The sequence below is a fragment of the Haliotis rufescens genome, unplaced genomic scaffold (genome assembly GCF_023055435.1).
Source record: "Haliotis rufescens isolate VD_foot unplaced genomic scaffold, xgHalRufe1.0.p SCAF_2, whole genome shotgun sequence".
NCBI lineage: Eukaryota > Metazoa > Mollusca > Gastropoda > Lepetellida > Haliotidae > Haliotis > Haliotis rufescens.
In genome coordinates this window covers 19,959,313-19,982,272 of record NW_025963890.1, presented here as the reverse complement: position 1 = coordinate 19,982,272, position 22,960 = coordinate 19,959,313, and the positions used below count along the sequence as shown (strand labels likewise).

The following is a 22,960-nucleotide window of genomic DNA, read 5'->3' as shown; positions in this document are numbered from 1 at the left end:
ATCGGCATCAGTCCGTACAAGCAGCCACACACACACATGCATTTCGCTATATAAGTGCAATAATCTTGGACGCGACGTAAAACCCCATTTCACCTCTCCTCACTTCACCTCACCATTCACGATTTTACTACTTTTGCGTTTCTTTTTTGACAGAGTATATTAAGTTGTTATTTTCAATAACGTAATTTGTACACTTTATGTGAAGCACAGTTACTATTTTCCGCTAGTATATTATATACACAATTGCGAAAACAAAAGTGAAAGTAGACAACTGTGAAAGCGAAAGTAGAATACTGAGAAGGTGACGTTGCAACTATTTAATCGTTAAACAAACCTCTCATAGTGATTGGTAAGCACTGCGTGATGCATTGCATGAACACTCTTCTCTTCAAATCGGATTCGAGATGCTAATCATTTCCTTCAGAAATTGAATTGGGTTATATCAGGTAATGTAAACATTAGCAGGATCTGTAAATCAAGAATTTGAAATATTCAACTGTCTATTCTCGGGAAAAACTTTCGTTGGACGCATGACATGTCCTCTCAAGTTCGCGGAAGCATTCCTACTGAGTTACCTCCCATCATACACAGGACATGGCGCTGAACACTAGAAATTCTGCACGTGCATTATGATTGATAATCGTAATGTCGACTTTCACTGTGTAAAAAATCGATAATGTCGGATAAAAATAATTGCTGGGAATTAGAGTTGGAACAAGATTCAAAGTCAAGTCGAAAACGGAAGGGGAACTTTGCAGATAGCAAGTTTGATACACCCAAACGACGCAGAAGCGAAAGTTACAGGCAAACAAGACAACCCAACAACCGCAACATTCGCAACATTGACAGCTTCGCTGACAGACAGTCACAAAAATATGAACTTTTCTTTGGTTGGCAATCACCTTTTAGTCAACATCACCCAGTCACGTTCACAGTTGACAACAAAGTTTTCAACTGCGCCGAGCAGTATTACATGTACAGGAAGGCAGGTGAGTTGACAGGTTTTGTTTACAGACCATTTGCTGCCTGTTTGTTATTTTATGACCGCTTCTATTAATATTTATATTTTTGGTAAAAGAGCTTTCATAAATAAATAACTGAATTTTTGTGGATTGTTGAATTCACCATTTGAAACCGGAAAATAACTTGCCCTGAAGAATAACACTGTCATCCTCATGTAATTCCATTTCCAACCAAATGCAGATTTAAGTAGATTCTACCCACAGTAAACATGGAAAGGCCCTTTCACATTTATCCCTATGTAAACACAGAACATATTGAAGAAAGCTTCTGTTAAATTCTTTGTTTAAATAATATGCTTTACATTTGTTGTCCCCAAACTAAATGCTAGGTTTCATTAAAACTTATTTGAAAACATTTTTGAAAACTTATTTAAAAAACATTTTTTAACTGATGTCGAAATGGAACTCTGAATCCAGTTACTCCCCTTCCACTTGCCACCTTTCAAGATTTTGAGAAATATATATTGCAAGAGAACCTTGATCAAGAGGATCAACAAGGCGCAAATAAAGTTTGTAGCATACCTACCAGTACAGGCTATACTGTCACAAAGCGCACGTGTATCCCAGAAGGTTAAACAAATTGTAATTTGCAGGTGGTACCTTCAGAATCAGGAATGAGAAAATGACACATTTTAAGTTTAAATATTTATGTATTACTAAAGTAGAAAACAAACATTTTATGAAAATAAAACTAGTAAAATGTGTTTACAACAATGGCATCCTGAAACATTTGTTATTGTTAGCTCACCGGGTTCGACTTGAAGCATCCCTAGCTGGTGGGGATTCCAAATTGTACAAATGGTGGGGCTGACCCCCCATTGACCCCCCAAGGGGCTGAGGGGCGGGGCCAAATAGGGGTAATTTGGCTATATTGCTTTAAACGACTCTTTCTCTGGAACTAAGAGATGGACATCAACCAAATTTGATTGGAAGTATTCCCAGGTGGTGGGAATTCATAATTGTACAAATGGAGGTGCTGATCTCCCACCCGATACAGATCCTATGGGTCTCTTGTTTTCAAGGAACAAGGGGTATGCATCTTCCCAAGGCAAAGGAGCTACCTGACTATAAAAGTCCAGTTTCCACACCAGACTGGAATTATGGAGTTATATTTTGGTGGGACTAACGAGTCTATGCTTAGTCCAATCATAATCGCATAACGATATCAACATCCGGTTCGTAAACTGCCATGCAGAACTCTGTTGATCGGAGGATTTGCAAATCATGTGTACCATCAACTTATTTTCAAAATCTTATGTTTTTAATCAAGGTGCTCACATGATTTGATGCACGTTGCAATTATTGCAATATATATCTTGATTATCGTTCAAATCATCTTCACTGGGTGCTGCCTCATTGTTTGATGCAAATGCAAGTGATTTTCAGAGGTGGTATCTGATTGGTCAGTAGGATGGGATATAAGGGACATAACCATAATAGCCATTGGTGGCGCTACGATCAAACTAAGAAATTCTGGCAAGGGTGGAAAGTGGACTTTTACAATTTACAGTCAGTTAACTCCCTTGCCTCGGGAAGATGAAAAAAAATGTATTGGGTGTTTGAAATATTGAATTTATCAGAATTGTAGATTGCACGTTACATATGACTGATGTTTCTGTTCTGGCAGACTCAATGTTCAATGTGTCAGTGGTTGATTTTCTTCACTGAAACCTTGAAACTGTCATCCACAGTAGATTATGATCATGTGGAATGAGTATGTATTTTGAAATGTACCACATATCAACAGCTTGAGACCCTAATGTTCATGCCTTGGACCCTCAAAATATATTAGTCCATTAGACTCAAAAATTGATAGGATGCCATGGTCAAATGTCTCTACTTGTTTATGCATTACTTCATAATTCAGTATCCAAAACATTGTTATATGATTTTGGTAGAAGTTTTGGCCTCTTTATGATCTAAGGATTTAAGTTTTACATAATACGAGTTGCAAATATATAAACAATCCAGTGAGCTACAGAGACTCATGAGATATATTTATACATTTGCTGCCTGTGTTTACAATTTTGCTTTTTTTCGGCTGACACTTGTTTTCATTTTCCAGCGCTGTTTAAAGACAAAGCTATTGAAGAGAAGATAATGAATTCCAGTAATCCCAAGGAACAGAAGCGTCTGGGCAAGCAGATCCAGAACTTCAACTTTGACACGTGGATGCAGCACAGCAAGGAGGTTGTGGAAAGAGGCAACATGGCAAAGGTCAGTCTGTGGGGGCGGTATGATGCACTTGGGGTGGTGGGGTAGCCTTGTGGGTAAAGCATTTTCTCGTCACACTGAAGCCCCCTGGTTTGATTCCCCACAGTGTGTGAGGCTGGTGTCCCTGCCATGATATATGGAATATTGCTAAAAGTGACATAAATGCATACTCACTAACTTATGATGCAATTACCATTTTGGTTGTCATGGATTAGAAAGTTTAGTATTGATATATCTACACTTATAACAAAATTAGTTATTATGTATGTGTTTACATAGAAAATGCCTCTCAAGACCTGCAATAAATGCTTTAAAAGAACTTGATCCATTAAATTTTAAAAAGTAAATTTCTGACTTCTTTTGACCATCTTTTACTTACCCATTATGATCTTAACAAATGTGAAGGTTTCTGTGGCGATGAATTATTAATTTATTATTCTTAAATGTATATCGATACAGTATGGACATTAAGCATTTTTGGTGATCTACGATGATATCCCCACTTACCATTCTATGGGAACATAGAGCAGATACCTGTGTTTCCCTAAAGACTAGAGCTGTTACAATTCACTCAGGTATTCGTCTCATAGTGTATTTGATGCAGCCCTACTATGGACCTCCAGATAAGCAGTGTATTTGCATAATATACCTCAGATAAAGCACCAATACCAATCAATGTATGACATTTTTTACAAATCCAAACAGTATTATAACACTGTGCATACATACCAAGTGTAACCTTTTAAGCTTGGGTATCTGTATTTCTTTACAGACATGTATGTACTGATTGAATGCAGGCATACATGAACTCTACTGCAGTGAATAATGCACAAAAGTTCCTTCCCTTGCTTATCATAATTTAGACATTTATTATATACTTTTGTGTGAAAGACTGCATTTTCTGAAGTTAAGAAAAGTGATATTTCCACTGCAGTGAACATAACACTTGATAACACTTTGATAGAACTATTGTCATACAAGAGTTACCTTCCCTTAAATTGTCTTCCTTTATCATAAGTGTCTGGCTCGTACACAAACTGTTGATCTCCTTTTTCACACTAGTTCCACATTGACAAGACAATATAATGACAGATTTGTGGAGTTACTATCACTTCTTGCTGTTTGGTATTTTTTCGTTATGTACTGTAAACTTCCAAAATTAACTTGTCAATCGAGACTGTTTGTTTTGCAAAGCGCCCTTTTTGTTACTTGACCAGCGTGTATTCTTTCGCCTCCAACAGCATTGTCCTAGTTTTCCAAATATTTTGTTAAAAATGATTTTGTATATAATCATATTTAAATGTATGATAAAGAAGTTTCGTGACCCTAAATGTTTTTGGATACTTTTGTTTATATTTATTAAGATTTTGCAGACCGCTTCCGTGGTCCAGTGGTAGAGCGTCCGCCCGGAGAGCAGAAGGTCTGGGGTTTGGTCCCCGGCCGTGTCATACCAAAAGACGTTAAAAGATGGTACTTGTTGTTACCCTGTCTGGCGCTCGCCATTAAGGGGCTAAAACAAAGACTGGTCGGCTCGGAGTCAGTATATTTTGTCTGAGTGGGGTATTCATGTTAAACTGCGGCATGGTATCTCAGTGGGCTAGCACTATAAATCAGCATCAGTCCAAACTAGTAAAATCAGCCACACACACACACGTGCTTGCACATCGCTATATAAGTGCAATAATCTTAGACGCGACGTTAAACCCAATTTCCACCCACCTAAGATTTTGCAAACTACTTTTTAAGTCGCAAATACAAGGGATGGTGAACCATCTATGTGTGTCGGGTAGGGAGAATTTATGTATAAACAATATGTTTGTTATGTTTCCAGTTTTCCCAAAATCCCAACCTGAAGAAAAAGCTGTTTGCCACTTCACCTCGACTGATGGTGGAGGCAAGTCCCTACGATGCTACCTGGGGAATTGCATTACACAAAAATGACCCCCGGGCTTGGGACGAGCGGACGTGGAAGGGTAAAAACTTGCTTGGCCGAATCATCACCGATGTCAGAGACAACCTGATGAGACAGGAAGGAGTTTTGGGTGACAAGGAAGGAGAAAGTAGGGAGAAGACAGGTTACAACACTGCAGCCATTTATAGTTCAGATAGGTATCACAGGCACAATTCTGATGATATGGACAGAAGAAGAGCGGAATGGCACAGTTTCAGTCACATGAAGGGGAGTGAGAGTTGTGGGCAAAGGACGAGCAGCAGTGAGTGTCCAGATAGCCATGGGAAGTGCTCACAGAGTAGAGATAGCGACCAGAATAGTGGAAGTGAAAGGACTGGCAGTGGTGGCAGAGAGAGGTTGGACAAACGTAAATCTGGAGGCAAGCGTGTGTCCAGATGGGATAAGGAGAGTGATGGCAGTCTGAGTAAACAAAGAAGCACTGTCACTCAGAAACAGAAGACAGACCAGGGAGAAAGTTACAGCAGAGGGGATAGTGTGAGGGAAAGAGATGGCAGTCCGGGTAGACACAGAAGTCCTGTCACTAAGAAACAGAAGACCACCCAGGGAGAAAGTTGCAGCAGGACGGATAGTGAGAGGTTAGGGGAGACAGGGGAGGAGAGGACATGTGGGAGGAGCTGGAATAAGGAACAGAGAAGAAGAGACTGTGAAAGGTCGAGGAGTGACAGCCAAGGTACAAATAGTGAGAATAGCAGCAGTTCCAGTGAAGATAGTGACAGAGGCAGCAGTGTGATTGGCCAGACTTCCAAAGCTGGCAGGCATCTGAAAAAGAAAAAGAAGCAGAAGAAGAGGAGGAGGAGCAGAAATGACAGTCAGAAGAAGAATGATGAACACAGTAGTAATGGCAGTGAAGCATCACGACAGGATAGAAAGGAAAGAAGGAAGGAGCATAGTGACAGTAATAGTTCAAGCAGATGTGAGGATTTGAAGAGAAAGGAAAGAAGGAACAAGACTGCCAAGCTTGATAATCAAGGGGAAGAGGAGAGAGTGGATGGCGAGGACAATGGCGTGGTATTAGAGGGAGAAGAGAGACAAGATGACAAGTGTATGGACAAGGATGTTAGGAGCATACAGCTGAGGGTGATGATTGAAGGCAAGGGTAGTGGGAAACATGGTGGCCAGGGACAGAAGAGCTACAACACTGAAGATGGAAAGAGAGTGTCCAGTAGTGTCCCACACAGCAGACATTGTGAGATTGGGGCAGGGAGTGAGGGAGATGGAGGGGAGAAGCAGAGCAAAGAAGACACAATGACTGAGAAGCCACTTCATGGAGGTACACAGGAGATAGTGTTAGGAGTGTCTGAGACAGGCAGTGAGACTAGGAGGGAGGAAGGTGTTCGTCAGGAAAGTAAGAAAGATGACAGTTTGGGTATGAATGCAAAAGGAGAAAGTGAAAAAGCTGATGAACAGTGTGACAAAGCAGGCAGTGAGGCTGAGAAGAAAAAGAATGGAGAAGATGTGTTTTCAGCTGTTGATGAAACAGAGGCCTCTGATAAGGTACACATAGAGCATGTGTCAAGGGAGAAAGTGGACATTGAAAACACAATTGATGATAAAGAAAGTCATAAGTCAAATAATGAAAGCAAGAGAGTGGACAGAGATGTTGCAGGTGACGATGAGCCTGTGGAAACTGAGGAAACTGTGATGGATGTATTCAGAGACTACAAGATGGCAACTGAAGGTTGTGGAGCAGAGGAAGGCAATGAACAAGTAAAGGAGGATGGCAAAGGAGCTCATGCAGAGGGTCAGAAGATTTGTATCAAATCATTCAAGAAGTCTACCAACAGACACTATCGTAACAACAAGAAGGTTAGTGATAGCGAGTCTGGCGGGACAGATGGTGGGAGCAGAAAGTCCAGGAAACATGTGGACAGTGGAAACGATGGAAGGAGGTCGAGATGGAAAAGTGATGACAGGATGGTTAGTGTGGATAGGGGCAGTAAAGATGTATCTAGCAGGACTAGCACGAGTACAAGCGAGACTAGACATGCTAGCAGGAGGTACATTGCTGATAGTGAAACATCCAGAAATCATAAAAGGGATAGGAGTTCCAGGAAATGTAGTGTTGACAGGATGTCTCAATGGAAGGTTCATGAGGTTACTGAGAGGCACAAGGATGTCACCATGAAACATAGTGAGGTTTCTAAGAAGCACAAGGACATGGCCAGGAAGGTTTTTGAGAAGGACAAGAATGTGGACAGGAATGATAGTGAGGTTTCTAAGAAGGACATTAATGTGCTCAGGAAGGATGGTAAGGGTTCGAAGGACAAGGACAAATATAGTAAGCACATACATGATAGAAAGGTTAGTGGAGGAGATGACAGTGATGCAAGAGTGGGGGAAAGTCCCAAGGAGCATAATTGCAGGAAACAAGGTAATGATAATTATTCAAGTAAGGACCAAAAGAAGAAGAAAAAAAACAAGAAAAAGCGGGAGATAAAAGAGAAGAGGAATAAAAAGAAAGCAAGGAGAAAAGAAATCAGAGCACAGAGAAAAGCCGAGGAAAAGAAAGGGAATAGGTGTGTTGGTCAAGGTCACAATGATAAAGGTGAAGGATGATAGGGACAGTGAAGTAAGAGATGGTCAAGCCTGTGGACTGGCAGACAGTAGGGGTGTTCGATTCACTGATATGTATCCCAAATTTACTCCTGTTGATAAGATACCTACGTATCAATTCTTGTTTTTGTACTGTATTGATTTTCAGAAAGTAAAGTTTTACAAATATTTACAATATCGTACTGGTACTACTGAGGCTAGCATTACCTTACTGCATATCATGAATCAAAATGCTGTGGCTGATTGCATTACATGTTACTCAACATTTGATAAGGATATGTTTATGATACACAAAAATGAATTTCATAATATGTCAAGTGTATATTTAAGTAGAATGACATGTCTGATTATCCCCCATCTTCCCGAGGCAAGTGAGTTAACTGACTATAAAAGTCCAGTTTTCCACCCTTGCCGAAATAGGCTGGTATTATGGAGTTACATTTTGGCTGGACTAATGAGTCTATGCATAGTCCAATCAAAATCGCGCACCGAAATCGAAATCCGGTTCGTAAAGTGTCATGCATAGTTCGGTCGACTGCAGGATTTGCAAAGCATGTGCACCACTAACTCATTGTCAACAAATATTTTCTATATCTTTTCATGTTTTTAATCAAGGTACTCACGTGATTTGATGCACTTCGCGATGTAAGACTCGTTTGATCACAATATAGATCTTGATTATCGATCAGATCGTCTTGACATGGCGCCACCGTTTTGTTTGAAGCAAATGCTTGTGATACGAGAGGTTGAATCTGATTGGTAGGTAGGAGAGACATAGAAAGGACATTACTCGTAATAGCCACTGGTGGCGGTACGATCGAGCCCAGGAATTCCAGCCTAGTTCGGCAAGGGTGGAAACTGGACTTTTAAAGTCAGTTAACTCTCTTGCCTCGGGAAGATGGATTATCCCTACAAGAGGAGTAGTATACTGTTGTATGATTGGAACCAATTGAAATGAACCTGTCATGCAATTTGAACAGAAACTATTTGCTAGCAACAACCTCTAGAAGCCAGGTACATGTGACATGGAGAATTTCACTACAACATTGTAAGTTCAGGATCACACACGATGTATGGTATCATGACTCAAATATCACGATATGTATCAATTGTGAAATCCCTAATAACATGAATAGAAAGGTGTTTAGGTAAACTACAAGATAATAATGTTTCATTGTAGGGTGTCATAGTCTTCAGTGAGTAAATAGTGCTCTTACAATGCATGTCTTCATATGAATTGTATAGTTAACAAGAAAGTTACAGGTAATTTATTTTAGGGAGATACTTTTTTAAATTGTGTGCTCAGTCTTCCTTACAAAAAATATTCCCCAAAATATTCATGATCCCCAATATTTTTGTTCAGTTTATTTCCTTCTGAGAAGGTGTTCTCTTGTTAGGATGCTGGTTGTGTCTAGAGACTACGTACAGTGCATATGATCAAGTATTATTTGAGAAGTTACCATTCCTTTCATTATGTAGGATTTTTTGTGGTTGTATCGTGTGGTGTCGGGCAAGTAAAATAAACTGAAACTATTGATATTTTTTGTTTCTGGCATTTACTCCTGTTCATTGAATCTGTAAACTGAGATATGTAACAGTATCCAGTAGTTTCTGTTATTGTCAGTGTTTGGTATAGGAGGAAACTCAGTTTGTGTGTGTGTTTTTCATACTTTGTCAGTGATATCAGGGATAGAACTTTTCACTAGCTTATAAACAACAGAGCAGTACAATATTAACAGTTTAAAGAGAATATTATCTGCTCTATTTCTTCTCTAGGTTGGCTAGAAATGATGCTCCGCCCTGAATTTAGTAAGGGGAGGGGATATCACTATATTCTGTAATATATTAAATATATGCATTATCTCTTATTTTTCATATTTGCTTACTATGTGCAAGTTAAGTTCATAAATCAATATGTCTTCAGAAGACTTTATGTCCAAAATAACACCGTTGCATCCTGAAAATATTTACTCTTCAGTCTTTATTGATCACAGATATCATGGATATGTTTAATTGTATTCCTGATATATTTATGAATCCATATTTTTCTGAACTTTGTTTAGTGTTTTTTTGTGGTCCTATAGTATGCTAGGGAGGCACGGGTGGCTCTGTGCAGATATGCGTCCCTTGGGCACGCCAGAAACCTGTGATTGTGGGTTCGAATCCCGGTTTGCCCTGATTATGTTTCTAGGTTTGTCAGCACCATACCCATGCTCATGGGTTTCACCGAAGTGGTAAACGTCTGAGACCTGCATCACATCGGGCTTTGCTCCCACATTAAGCTGACACGCCATGATATAACTGGAATAATTTTAAATGCGGTATTCAAACCCAACTCACTTACTCACTCACTGTAGTATGCTAGGGGTAAGTTAGTGATCTGAGGGGTTAACTCTGCTTTGATCCATGGCTACTTTGTTTTGGACCAGGTATAACTGAATTCTTTTAATAAACACCACTTTCCAACAATGACCAATCATAGACTTCTTTTTTATCGTCATTGATTGAACAATTAGACATAAAATGTTTCTTGTAAGCAGAATTCGAACCTGAGAAATCCATCCAAAGGCAACTACTGTAGCCTTTTGTCCCAACAACATGGAAGATGTTCCGGAGTGCCCGGGAACACCTTGTTTGGTGTTGTGGATAGTGTCTACCCGGAAACACCTCATGTGGTGTTGTGGATAGTGTCTACCCAGGAACACCTCGTGTGGTGTTGTTGATAGTGTCTACCCGGAAACACCTTGTGTGGTGTTGTGGATAGTGTCTGCCCGGAAACACCTTGTGTGGTGTTGTGGATAGTGTCTACCCGGAAACACCTCATGTGGTGTTGTGGATAGTGTCTACCCAGGACCACCTCGTGTGGTGTTGTGGATAGTGTCTACCCGGGACCACCTCATGTGGTGTTGTGGATAGTGTCTACCCGGGACCACCTCATGTGGTGTTGTGGATAGTGTCTGCCCGGGACCACCTTGTGTGGTGTTGTGGATAGTGTCTGCCCGGGACCACCTCATGTGGTGTTGTGGATAGTGTCTACCTGGGACCACCTTGTGTGGTGTTGTTGATAGTGTCTACCCGGAAACACCTTGTGTGGTGTTATGGATAGTGTCTGCCTGGGACAACCTCATGTGGTGTTGTGGATAGTGTCTGCCCTGGACCACCTTGTGTGTTGTTGTGGATAGTGTCTACCCGGAAACACCTCATGTGGTGTTGTGGATAGTGTCTACCCAGGACCACCTCGTGTGGTGTTGTGGATAGTGTCTACCCAGAAACACCTTGTGTGGTGTTGTGGATAGTGTCTGCCCGGAAACACCTTGTGTGGTGTTGTGGATAGTGTCTACCCGGAAACACCTCATGTGGTGTTGTGGATAGTGTCTACCCAGGACCACCTCGTGTGGTGTTGTGGATAGTGTCTACCCGGAAACACCTTGTGTGGTGTTGTGGATAGTGTCTACCCGGGACCACCTCATGTGGTGTTGTGGATAGTGTCTACCTGGGACCACCTTGTGTGGTGTTGTGGATAGTGTCTGCCCGGGACCACCTCATGTGGTGTTGTGGATAGTGTCTACCTGGGACCACCTTGTGTGGTGTTGTGGATAGTGTCTACCCGGAAACACCTTGTGTGGTGTTATGGATAGTGTCTGCCTGGGACCACCTCATGTGGTGTTGTGGATAGTGTCTTCCCTGGACCACCTTGTGTGGTGTTGTGGATAGTGTCTACCCGGGACCACCTCATTTGGTGTTGTGGATAGTGTCTGCCCGGGACCACCTCATGTTGTGTTGTGGATAGTGTCTGCCCGGGAACACCTCATGTTGTGTTGTGGATAGTGTCTGCCCGGGACCACCTTGTGTGGTGTTGTGGATAGTGTCTGCCCAGGAACACCTCATGTGGTGTTGTGGATAGTGTCTGCCCGGGAACACCTCATGTTGTGTTGTGGATAGTGTCTGCCCGGGAACACCTCATGTTGTGTTGTGGATAGTGTCTTCCCGGGACCACCTTGTGTGGTGTTGTGGATAGTGTCTGCCCAGGAACACCTCATGTGGTGTTGTGGATAGTGTCTGCCCAGGAACACCTCATGTGGTGTTGTGGATAGTGTCTGCCCGGGACCATCTTGTGTGGTGTTGTGGATAGTGTCTGCCCAGGAACACCTCATGTGGTGTTGTGGATAGAGTCTGCCCGGGAACACCTCATGTTGTGTTGTGGATAGTGTCTGCCCGGGACCACCTTGTGTGGTGTTGTGGATAGTGTCTGCCCAGGAACACCTCATGTGGTGTTGTGGATAGTGTCTGCTCGGGAACACCTTGTGTGGTGTTATGGATAGTGTCTATCCGGGACCACCTCATGTGGTGTTGTGGATAGTGTCTACCCGAGACCACCTCGTGTGGTGTTTTGGATAGTGTCTGCCCAGGGAGCAGGTTGTAGGTTTGATCTCCTGGCTGCGTCATACCAAAAGGTGTATTCAGGTAGTTTATTAAATGTGTGACCTACCTGATGATGTCATAATAACCGTACTGTGATTTGTTCCTCGCACTATCAACCACTAGCTACCACTAGCCTACTTTACTGTGGTAGAAAACAACATTCACTTGCCTTACAGAAAAACAAACAATCACAAGTCTTCCTGTGGTGTTGTTTATTCACACAATGATAACAACTTGTCTGTTTGAACCATCACAGGCTATGTAAAGTCAAATAACTTAAATAATCTAGACTATCAGGTAACCATGGTAACATTATAAGATTATGACAATTGCAAATAAATCTCATTGTCAAGATCAGTGATATTGGCACGAAGACAAAATATTTAAGAAATTAAGGGATCTATAAACAATGAAATCAAATTATGAAATAAATTCATAATACTTTTTTATTAATATCTCCTACAAAAATAGACACCCATGTGGATTGGTGAAATAAAAGCAATTCAAAAACATTTTACGAAGAAAAGTGAAAATCTGGAAAGAATAGTTATTTTCTCCCAAAATCTAGTTACGTGATACTTGTACCCACATTTTCTGAGGTGCATCAGTCAATATCCCTACAGTTTTGGTAGTGGAACATCTGAGGTGCAGGTACACAAATACATGATGAAAAACAAACACTTATTAGAGAGTCAATAAATGTTCATTGAATAGGTCAGAGTCCAGAGCTTCATTTGTCTCAGTCCTGCTCGCAGATGTGTAGCAGGACTGCCCTGAAGGTTGATAAACAGAGTTATCCTGTGAAATGTGAGATTTTGTTTATCTGTCCACTCATACACATGGCTACTGACATGTCTGACCAGGCTCATCACGTTCACTAGATGATAAAAAAATTCATTGTAATTATTGCTACTTTAGACCTGGCATCATATCTAGTCGCATCGTTATAAAAGAAATGTATCTAATTGCATTATGCTCATGAAGGTTGTGGGGAATTGTTTCATCACCAAATGTACAGTAGACAGATTGACCTAACGACAGCTTAACCTGAATAGTGTGACAATCATGGCCTTTTTTCATTAGTTGAATTCTAAAAAAATCAACCTGAAATTCAATGTAGTGGTCGGATATTTTTCTCAAATTTTCAGATTTCAACTTGTATGCCATCCAATCACAGAAGTACAGATGCGAAACGATATGAAAGATAAAATAAAAGATTTTAACATGTAATACAGTATCATTCACCATGATGGTCAGACTCATAAACAAACAAATGGGTAGCACTGTATTGAGGTACACAATAGCGAGGGAACACTATGTATGTTATGAAAGTGACATAGTTTAGGTGGGCATGACCAAAATGCAAATGTCCGATTGACAAAAAAATATTTCCGGATCCCTGGTACACACCAAAATGAACAGAGTCAAAGTAATTTAAACAGGAAAAAATTAAATTAAAAAAAATTCCAAAATAGCAAAAGGTGCCACTTCAGCCCCTGGTTAATACATGTAGCAAGATTGGATGAAAAATCTTTTGCGGTTTTCAAGTTATGCTCCGAAACGAAATACGGAGAGACGGACAGGCAAACCCTAGATGATGACTATATATGTCCTGACCATAGTGACAAATCAATACAGACATTTCTGTTTTGCTCGGTGCTGCTATCCTAGAATGACAATACTGGTATTGTTGTCAGGCCCTACTTATTTACTTTTATAGTGGTGGTAGGGTAGCTTAGTTGTAAAACATTCGCTCGTCACTTCGAAGACCAGCGTTTGATTCCTCACATGGGTACAATGTGTAAAGACCATTTCTGGTGTCCCCACTGCCATGATATTGCTGAAATTGCGTAAAACCATAATCAGTAACTCATTTATTCTTGTTTGCTGTTTAACGCCGCACCCTGCAATGTTCCAGCTATATGACAACAGTCTGTAAATAATCGAGTCTGGACCAGACAATCCACTAATTGATATCATGAGCATCAATCTACGCAATTGGAATACGACGGCATGCATCAACCAAGTCAGTGAGTCTGACCACCCAATTCTGTTAGTCGCCTCTTCCAACAAGCATGCATTGCTGAAGAGCTATTCTAACCTGGATCTTCACAGGTCCTCACTTATTCTATAAAAACAACCTAACGTGCATTGTCAAAGATTTGGAGATTCCAAGAAGTGTACTATTTGTCATAAGAAAATAACCTCAAACATGAATATGTCAAATTGATTCTGATTTTTTCACCTTTTCACATTACATCCCGTCCTGCCCATTGGCCATGTTGGTATATTGATTACAAAAATGCATATTCAGTCAAGTAATTCTGCATTACAAACTCAGTTACAAACATGTTGGAAGCTGTGAATATTGTCATATATGATATGAAAAGTATAATAAATGAATAACAGAATAGATACCTCAACATGCTAAATAGATATTATAACACTGTAAATTGAATGGGATGAAAACATTACATTGGATTCTAAACCCAGGACCAGTTGCTGGTCACTGCATATGAATACATTTCCTGATAAGTATCATATATAAAATTTAACAAATACAGCACTCAACCATGACAACAAGAATACTGCATCCAATATAAGCTGATTACATATTGCTATTAAGTACTACTAATAAATAGAAAACAAACCATCACAGAAGTACGAAACAATACCGAATGTCTCACGACTATTTGAGTAAGCATAGAAAGAGCATGCACAGAGAGTAATCATAATTGTTCTTGTTTACAATGTCCATAAACATTTGTTGATGTTACCGTGTATTCCATGCCTGGAAACCTTAACATTTGAAACCTCTGTCTTGCTGGATTGATCCCAGATGAAATTTGCTGCCACAAATACTCCACATCACCCGATAATCTCAAAACACAAAATGTTTATCTCCCCCTTCACACAGGGGAATAGTTTACCTATTGAACTTGTTGGAAGCACCTCAACGTGAACAAATACACATACCCACCCCCAGTTGGTTACAGGGAGGATTTCTAAGACATTGAACCCTCTACCTGTATTGCCTATATATCAGTAATTCCCTAAACATCTCCATTTTATTGACAACCCTTTCAATGCTACCTGTGGTGCAAAGCATCTCTTTTTGGGGGTTTACAAAATTTTCCTGCCCAATTATTGTTTGTTTGTTGTTTAAAGCCACACTCAGCAAGATTCCAGCTATATGACTGCGGTCTGTAAATAATGAATCCAGTGATTGACATCATGAGCATCGATCCACGCAATTGGGATACGATGACATGCTTCAACCAAGTCAGCGAGTCTGACCACCCGATCCCGTTAGTCGCCTCTTATGACAAGGATAATCACCATTTACAGCAACTATAGGTAACCGAAGACCTATTCTACCCCAGATCTTCACGGGTCTCCTGCCCAATTAACTTGGGTCAGTTGAACGATCATTCTTTATGTAGTTTAACATTTTCAATGGTTTATTTGGCATCAGATATAACTGTTGGGTGGAACAAATAGAAATGCTAATCCTGCTAGTACTGTTACGTGACCAAACTTCTATCTCCTTTTTTTGGACTGAAAAATGGGAACAGAAAAATAATAAAACAAACCCATGATGCACTGGCAACACCAGAAAATATATCCATGATAACACTTTAAAATATAAAAATATGATGTGAGTGATGAAATGGGTTTAACACCTTCGAACAGCTTTCCAGTTATATCATGGCATGCCAGCTTGATGTGGGAGGAAAGCTTTAAAATACAGACCATTTTGTGTCTTGAGTCATGAACAGTCTGAATGTTAACAGTGCTTAAAATATATATAAATGTTAGGGGCATTTTTAGGGGTGGACAGGTCATGAGAAAGAAGAAATTTCAATCTCATTAAAATCAGATCTTAGTGCTCTCTGCTGCTACACAAAGATCACATGACATCCCATAACAGGTCACATCAGAATGACCTTTTGCGAACTTTGACCAACCAAAGAAACTAACAAGAGGTTGACATTAGCGAATCAGAAAGCAGCTTTCTCGAGCTATATGGCACTAGTTCCAAACTGGTAACTTCCGTCAATGTCTAAATTATGGCTGATATTTTATGGCAGTACTTCCCTTGGGCTATGTAAAGTCTCCTCAGTTACAAATGTTTATCCCATTGTCATGATTATCATAATTGAAGTGAGAAATGCATGATGATTTTGATGGAATCAGTCGTACAGCCCCTAACTGTCTTCGGAATACTTGTGTTAACCTTTTTGTGTTTGCATGATTAGAAACTACATTCCGACTGTCACTTTCCCAAACTGGTAAGCGACGCTCTGATTGGTCGGATAAAAGGTTGGTCTGATGTGACCCAAACGTACCTAATAGGATGTCCTCAGATCTTTTTTAGCGGGTGCGAACTAATATCTGATTTTAATGAGATTAGAAGAAGTTTTTGGACAAGTCCATCACAATGATCAATAATGATGCTGTTTAACACAATCCCTACCCATCAAGTAAAAGCCAACATAAAACAGGTCCAGTTGAACTTTTCCCAAAGGAAACAACCTGAAACCAAAAATATCAAGTTTTCAAATGGTTCAATTTGATCATGTCCTTCATGACAACCGGAAGACTCAACTGTTCCACCTTGGACAGGACATTCCTGCCTAACATCCGTCTAAGCCTGAAACAACAGCTGTCTTGAAGCGAACTTGGACTAGCTGCAATGGCCTGTGCACGATGCAGTGCAGCCTTCAGTAACAAATCTGTAGTGGTAAGTTTCTTATGATCGATGTAATCACTATCCTTGCCCGTCGGCCTGTAACCTGCATCCATCAACAGATGAAGAAGCTGAGGGTTCTCACATTTCACTCCAACTGAAAAAGGGGTACGATCGAACCCATCTGTTTTGTCCAGAAAAACATTCAAATCCATGATCAGATACTGTGCACAGACAGTGTCTCCGTGTTTACTAACCACATGCATTGCCGTTAACCCATACATGTCCTGCAAGTCTGCATCAGCACCATATTCGTACAACAGTTTCATCAAATCAAGCCTGTTACGCTCAGCGGCACTATTGAAAGGTGTCGTGGGCGGTCCGCCATCATTAACACACGCTCCTGCTTCTATAAGCGTCCGAAATACCTCCAAATCATCACAACAGTCCGCAGCATAGGTAAGCAAAGGTAAATTATGCCTTCCCCAGGTTTTAACTTTGGCACCATTGGCAATAAGATACTTCACCATTTTGTGATCATCTAGTGTGTGATACAACGGCACTCCATTGACACTGTCCACAGCATTCACATCTGCTCCTTGTTCAACCAGGTATTTAACCATCGTAATATCACCATTCTGCGTAGCTCGGTGTAGGGCAGTCCGTTTAAAGTAGCCATCGCTGACATTAACATCACAGCCATGTTCTTCAACAAGCAATCTCACAATAGGCAGATGACCTTTTTCAACAGCTCGCACAAGTGGTATCCGGAAATCCTTCTGTGTGTTTTCTTCCTTATTTGTGATGTGAGGGTCGAACCCAGCTTTGATGAACGCCTTTACGATGTCCACATCCCCACCTGCTGCAGCCCAGCTGAGGGGGTAGTCTGGAATATCTTCGATGAAATGGGACTCCTTGTAGTAACACAGCCTATTGAACCTATAGACCATCCCAGGGCCTTCTTTCGCAATGTATTCTAGTATATCTGTCTTGTTGCCTTCGATGTGAAGAATGGAATTTAAGTGATAGAACTCATCGACATTGTCCAGTAACTCTTTATGGAAGTCTTGTGACAATCTGTCTGGTACTGGGATCCCTTTCTCCATGTTGATCTGAAAATGATATTTGAAAATTATTTGAAAATTATTAACTTTGATCTTATAATCATGTTGATAAACATGCAAGGTTTAAGATTGGTTCACATTTGTAAGTATTATAGGGTTACAAATGACATGAATAACCGAGTGCATAAAAATTGTATGTGCACTAGTGAAAATATCACTTCATGCGCACAAGCATATTGTTTATGTTATCTGGACAGCATTGTTGACATCATTCAAATCTTATTATGACCTAAAGTAGGAATGATATAACACTTAGTCTAGAAGCGACATCATAGCTGAAGACTGACATCAGGCAACTGTGATCTCTAAGACGGCGGTGCTGTGATCAATGCATTTGTCTGAACATGCTGAAGGTGAGCTTAAAAGGTTAAGAAATAATGGGGTATAAAGAAATTATTACACTTGCATGTGTGTCATACTGATTTTACGAATCGCTCACGCTCGGGAAATACAATAATTCTGATACTCATTTCATAAAAGCAGTATGACATATATGTTCGTATAATAATCTCTATTAATGAAAATGTTGGGGAGGTTGTCTCCCAAAACTACATGCCATAATTACTACATGCCAAAATCACTAGACTTATTTGAAACAACAAAGACAAATTACCTACTGATGTATAGTCCAGGAGAAGAACAATTTTGTTGTTTGTTTGTTGTTTAATGCCACCATCAGCAATATTCCAGATATATGATGGCGGTCATGAGCATCGATCCACTCAATTGGGATACCACGACATGCATCAACCAAGTCAGCAAGCCTGACCACCTGATTCCGTTAGTCGCCTGTTACAACAAGCAGGGTTGTCTTTTACGACAAGCATGGGTTGCTGAAGACCTACTCTACCTCGGATCTTCACAGGTCACAAGAGAAACAAGCTAAGAGATTAAGCTGAGAAGCACGCTCTCATGTTAACTAGCAGTTGTTTTGTTCAAACAAGTACATTTATGAAGAAACAACAACTTACTATGATATTGTTCGAAAATGAATACAAACATACATGACCCTGTATTTCATATAAGAGGTTAAATGTCATTTGTGTTAACCAATTAGAAGTAAGTAAAACAAATTAAGAGACATTGAAGTAGCAATGGTAGGAACATGCAAGATTTTTGTTGCTGCTTTTAAACAAGAATTGCAGTTAGATCTGCTATCCACATAGATCTCCAAAAGCCAAGAGATGCAATGGCGACAAGTTTAAGACATACGTAAATATAACTTGTATAACTGTTTACCAAGTTACCTTTACATATCTTTTAAATTATGTATGGTATGCATAAATGCTCAGGTTTCTAACTTTCAAAACTTTAAGTAGTCAATGTACCTCAAAAGGAAAAGCCAAAAAGGTACCGGTTGTCGATGCCACAGCACATGGAAACAACAGGGTGCATAAAACATCTACAACAACATAACGGCACCGCCTTATTGATTTACATTCAGAATTTGTTAGTTTAGTTCGTTTTCGAGATACAAAATTAAGTTATTCTTGTCTGAATGCTTATGCCAATCGTACTGAGGAGTTAGAAGCCTTGACACTGATTGGGTGATTAGAAGGTTCACCTGACTCAACCTCCTATGAAGGTGTCGTCAGATCTTCACATAGAGAGATATCGTGTCGTAGTATAATAATATATCTTATCTGATTTTAATGAAACTGAGATCAAATATATTTCTTGTTTATCATAACACAATCAGTCCCAATATATATTTACATTTAAGCACATGCCATGTCATTCATACTTGTGTGAGACATGCAGTGGAACCATTAACACCATCACCATGGCCACTCCTAATTCTTTGGACCACAGTGGCCAAAACAGGTAACCAAAAACATCATGGTACGATAGAATCAAATAGATGTATAAGTTTAAACTATAACCATCTGAAGATATAGGCCAAGATGTAAATTTACACAAAATAAAAATTCTTCCTCCCAACACAGAAAGATTTTAAAAAGTCACGAGAAACTAGATTCATTTGCTTGGGATTGGTCAGGTCTTATGTGTGTGCACCGACCTATATATAGGTCCATGATCCATGAAGCATTTGGCTTTGGGGAAAAATTTGGCTTTGTGTGACCTATAGCCTTATCACAGTTGCCAATTCATGACGAAATGACATGTATTACTCAGTATGATTATTGTTGGTAATGATCGATGAAGAATGAACCCGAGGACAACTTACCAAATAACGAAGTCCAGCAAGTGAAATACTGATTTAGGTCGCCATTGTCAGGTCAGCTGTTTCTGTCAGTCAACTTTACTTGATCATAAACATACAAAATCGTGTCTATGTGAAATTCAGTATCAGTATGAACCAATACGCCTGTCTTAATAGTTTCACATATCACTGAATTAGCCTTCCGCACGACAGGAATCGTTATCGTTGACGATACGTTCTGGTTGTTTACGTATTTTCAATCGAAGATCAAGGGAAGTTACTCTACATTCGATAATCTTGCAGCTCCGGACATTGCTTCGCTCCCCTGTGAGGAGTTGTATTATTCTCAGTACCATTCGTCACCATTCTCCTATGTTCAATGTTTCAAACTTTGAAAGATTTAAATTTAATAATAAAGAGAACCTTTTTCAACTTGTATATTTAGATTATTTGATTCAGCGAGTGAGGATTTTATATTTTATTATTTATGTTATTGTTTGGAATTAAGGGCACGTATGTACCCGAGTTAGTTCAATCCTCCATGTGTACAGTTATATTCTATACGCTTTAGCAAAGATTTATTTTCTGTCGTAATTTACCGTCCGATTACAATATGATGCAAGACAATTTCATCCTTCATATCTAACACTGAAAGATAATTAATATTAAACACAGGAATACGTAGCTGTACATAGCATTTTATTTTTTTAATTTTCATACGAGATCGCGATTTGTCTAAGGTGAGGTGAGGTAAAGTGAAATTGGGTTTAACATCGCGTCCAAGATTATTGCACTGACATACGTGCGTGCGTGCGTGCGTGCGTGCGTGCGTGTGTGTGTGTGTGTGTGTGTGTGTGTGATATGCCGATTTATAATGCTAGCTTACTGAGATACCATGCCGCAGTTTAACATGAATACCCCACTCAGACACAGTACACTGACTCCGAGCCGACCAGTCTTTGTTTTAGCCCCGAGCGCCAGACAGGGTAACAACAAGTACCATCTTTTACGTCTTTTGGTATGACGCGGCCGGGAATCGCACCCCGGACCTTCCGCTCTCCGGGCTGACGCTCTACCACTAGACCACGGAGGCGGTGATTTGTCCAAGGCTGCGATTAGACAACACCAAACATAGCAATCATTGGTCCTCGGTAACGAATGAAAGAAATACATATATAGCGGATATTACTTATTATTTAGTAACTGGGGTGTTCTCGCCATTATTAAAACAAGAGGACAAAGTCACCAATAACTGTCGTGAATACATATATGAAACTTGTTGCCATGAAAACTCAAATATATTTATTTTAAAAATCCCAAACAACCAAAAGGCACCAGTTCACAGCTAAACCTACAAACGTGCCAAAATTGGTAAAGAAATATTGATAAATTTTGAAGATCTACCCCGGATGCGAGCACTACCGCCATTTTCAGTACTGAAGTCAAAGTTGTTGCCCAAAATTCGAAAATGTTTTTTTTAAGAAACCCAAACCATCAAAAGGCACCATTTCACTATTATGCCTATCAATGTGCCAAGTTTGGTGAAGAAACATTGTACTGTTTTCAAAGATCAACTACCGAAACGAGCACTGCCGCCATTTTCAGTCTAAGTCAAAGTTATTGTCACGGAAACTCGAATATATATTTCTTTTAATCCAAATCTATCAAAAGGCACCAGTTCACTACTAGACCTATCAATGTACCAAGTTTGGTGAAGACAGTGTACGGTTTTTAAGATCTGCTCCGGAAACGACTTCTTGCACGAGTGGACGGACGTACAGACGGTTACATTTTAATACGCCCGCAAAACGCGTTGCAGTTTGTTGTTATATACTGAACTGCAAAAGAAACGTCACCCCACGTAACATTGCATGAAAAGTTTTCATTTAAATATCTTGGGAATTTTTGTCAAAGTTTCTAAAATTTAACATTACCTTGTCCGGAAAAAGGAAATTTGATGATAAAAAAACCCAAAGCAGATTACAATAAAACCGATCGCCAAAACGCATCACGGCAACGGCCATGGTAACCCGATGCACGTGAGTTCCGTGCAAATTGAAATGCACATGCGTTTCCCCATTTCTTGCCCAATAAAATTCCACACAGATCGGATAACTTTCATTCGTTATTGAATTGCTACCACTTGCCAAGATTGATAAGAAATCAGCGACACCAAGCCCTTGGACGATTGCAAGGTGGACAAACCGCCCGGAAAGTAGCCAATGCATTTCAAATCCACGTAAGGACCATATACAGGCTCCAGCAACGGTACCAGACCACCAACACCACAGATGACGACCACGTAGTGGAAGACCAAGGGTCACCACCCGACGTCAGGATCGTCAGATTGTGCGATAGCATCTTCAAGACCACTTTGTTACTGCTGCGGAAACTGCACTACAGACCATGGGGACACACCAGCGACACATTAGTGCGGACACCATACGTCGACGATGGATGAGCAGACACCTCCACTGTCACAGGCCACACCTAGGACCCATTCTGACACCACGCCATCGATAGGATCGTCTTCAGTGCGCAACGCAGCACCAGCATTGGCGCCACCACCAGTGGAAAAGAGTCCTCTTCTCAGACGAGAACCGTTACTGTATCTCAACAGCAGATAAAATAGAGAGAGAGACTGGGTACAGAGGGTAGGCCCTGTGGTCTTCAAGAACATCGGTCCAGGGAGAGGCAATGGTGTCAAAGCAGCTCGGTACATTGATCACGTCTTGAGACCACACGCCATACCTCATTTGGCACGTCGCCGCAACCACGAGTTTCAGCATGATAACGCCC

At 40.4% G+C, this 22,960-nt stretch overlaps 2 protein-coding genes across 2 annotated transcripts; one reads left to right on the top strand and one right to left on the bottom strand.

Moving 5' to 3' along the window:
• The first annotated feature begins 317 nt into the window (after nucleotides 1–317).
• On the top strand, nucleotides 318–7,931 carry LOC124138823 (peptidyl-prolyl cis-trans isomerase G-like). Its single transcript, XM_046505705.2, has 3 exons — nucleotides 318–989; nucleotides 3,088–3,239; nucleotides 5,068–7,931. The coding sequence occupies exons 1-3, from the start codon at nucleotides 677–679 to the stop codon at nucleotides 7,762–7,764; spliced, it is 3,162 nt and encodes a 1,053-aa protein (XP_046361661.2). The 5' UTR covers nucleotides 318–676; the 3' UTR covers nucleotides 7,765–7,931.
• A 6,561-nt stretch (nucleotides 7,932–14,492) lies between these two features.
• LOC124138822 (ankyrin-3-like) lies at nucleotides 14,493–20,436 on the bottom strand. The gene is made up of 2 exons (XM_046505703.2): nucleotides 20,186–20,436; nucleotides 14,493–17,985 (listed from the first exon to the last, which is right to left on the bottom strand). The coding sequence occupies exon 2, from the start codon at nucleotides 17,977–17,979 to the stop codon at nucleotides 16,735–16,737; it is 1,245 nt and encodes a 414-aa protein (XP_046361659.1). The 5' UTR covers nucleotides 17,980–17,985; nucleotides 20,186–20,436; the 3' UTR covers nucleotides 14,493–16,734.
• Nucleotides 20,437–22,960: the final 2,524 nt, after the last annotated feature.

Coding starts and splice junctions, on each gene's coding strand:
- LOC124138823 (XM_046505705.2), top strand. CDS start 677: ATGTCGGATAAAAATAATTGCTGGGAATTAGAGTTGGAACAAGATTCA. Junction 990..3,087: donor TTACATGTACAGGAAGGCAG/GTGAGTTGACAG, acceptor TTCATTTTCCAG/CGCTGTTTAAAGACAAAGCT. Junction 3,240..5,067: donor AAAGAGGCAACATGGCAAAG/GTCAGTCTGTGG, acceptor TTATGTTTCCAG/TTTTCCCAAAATCCCAACCT.
- LOC124138822 (XM_046505703.2), bottom strand. CDS start 17,979: ATGGAGAAAGGGATCCCAGTACCAGACAGATTGTCACAAGACTTCCAT.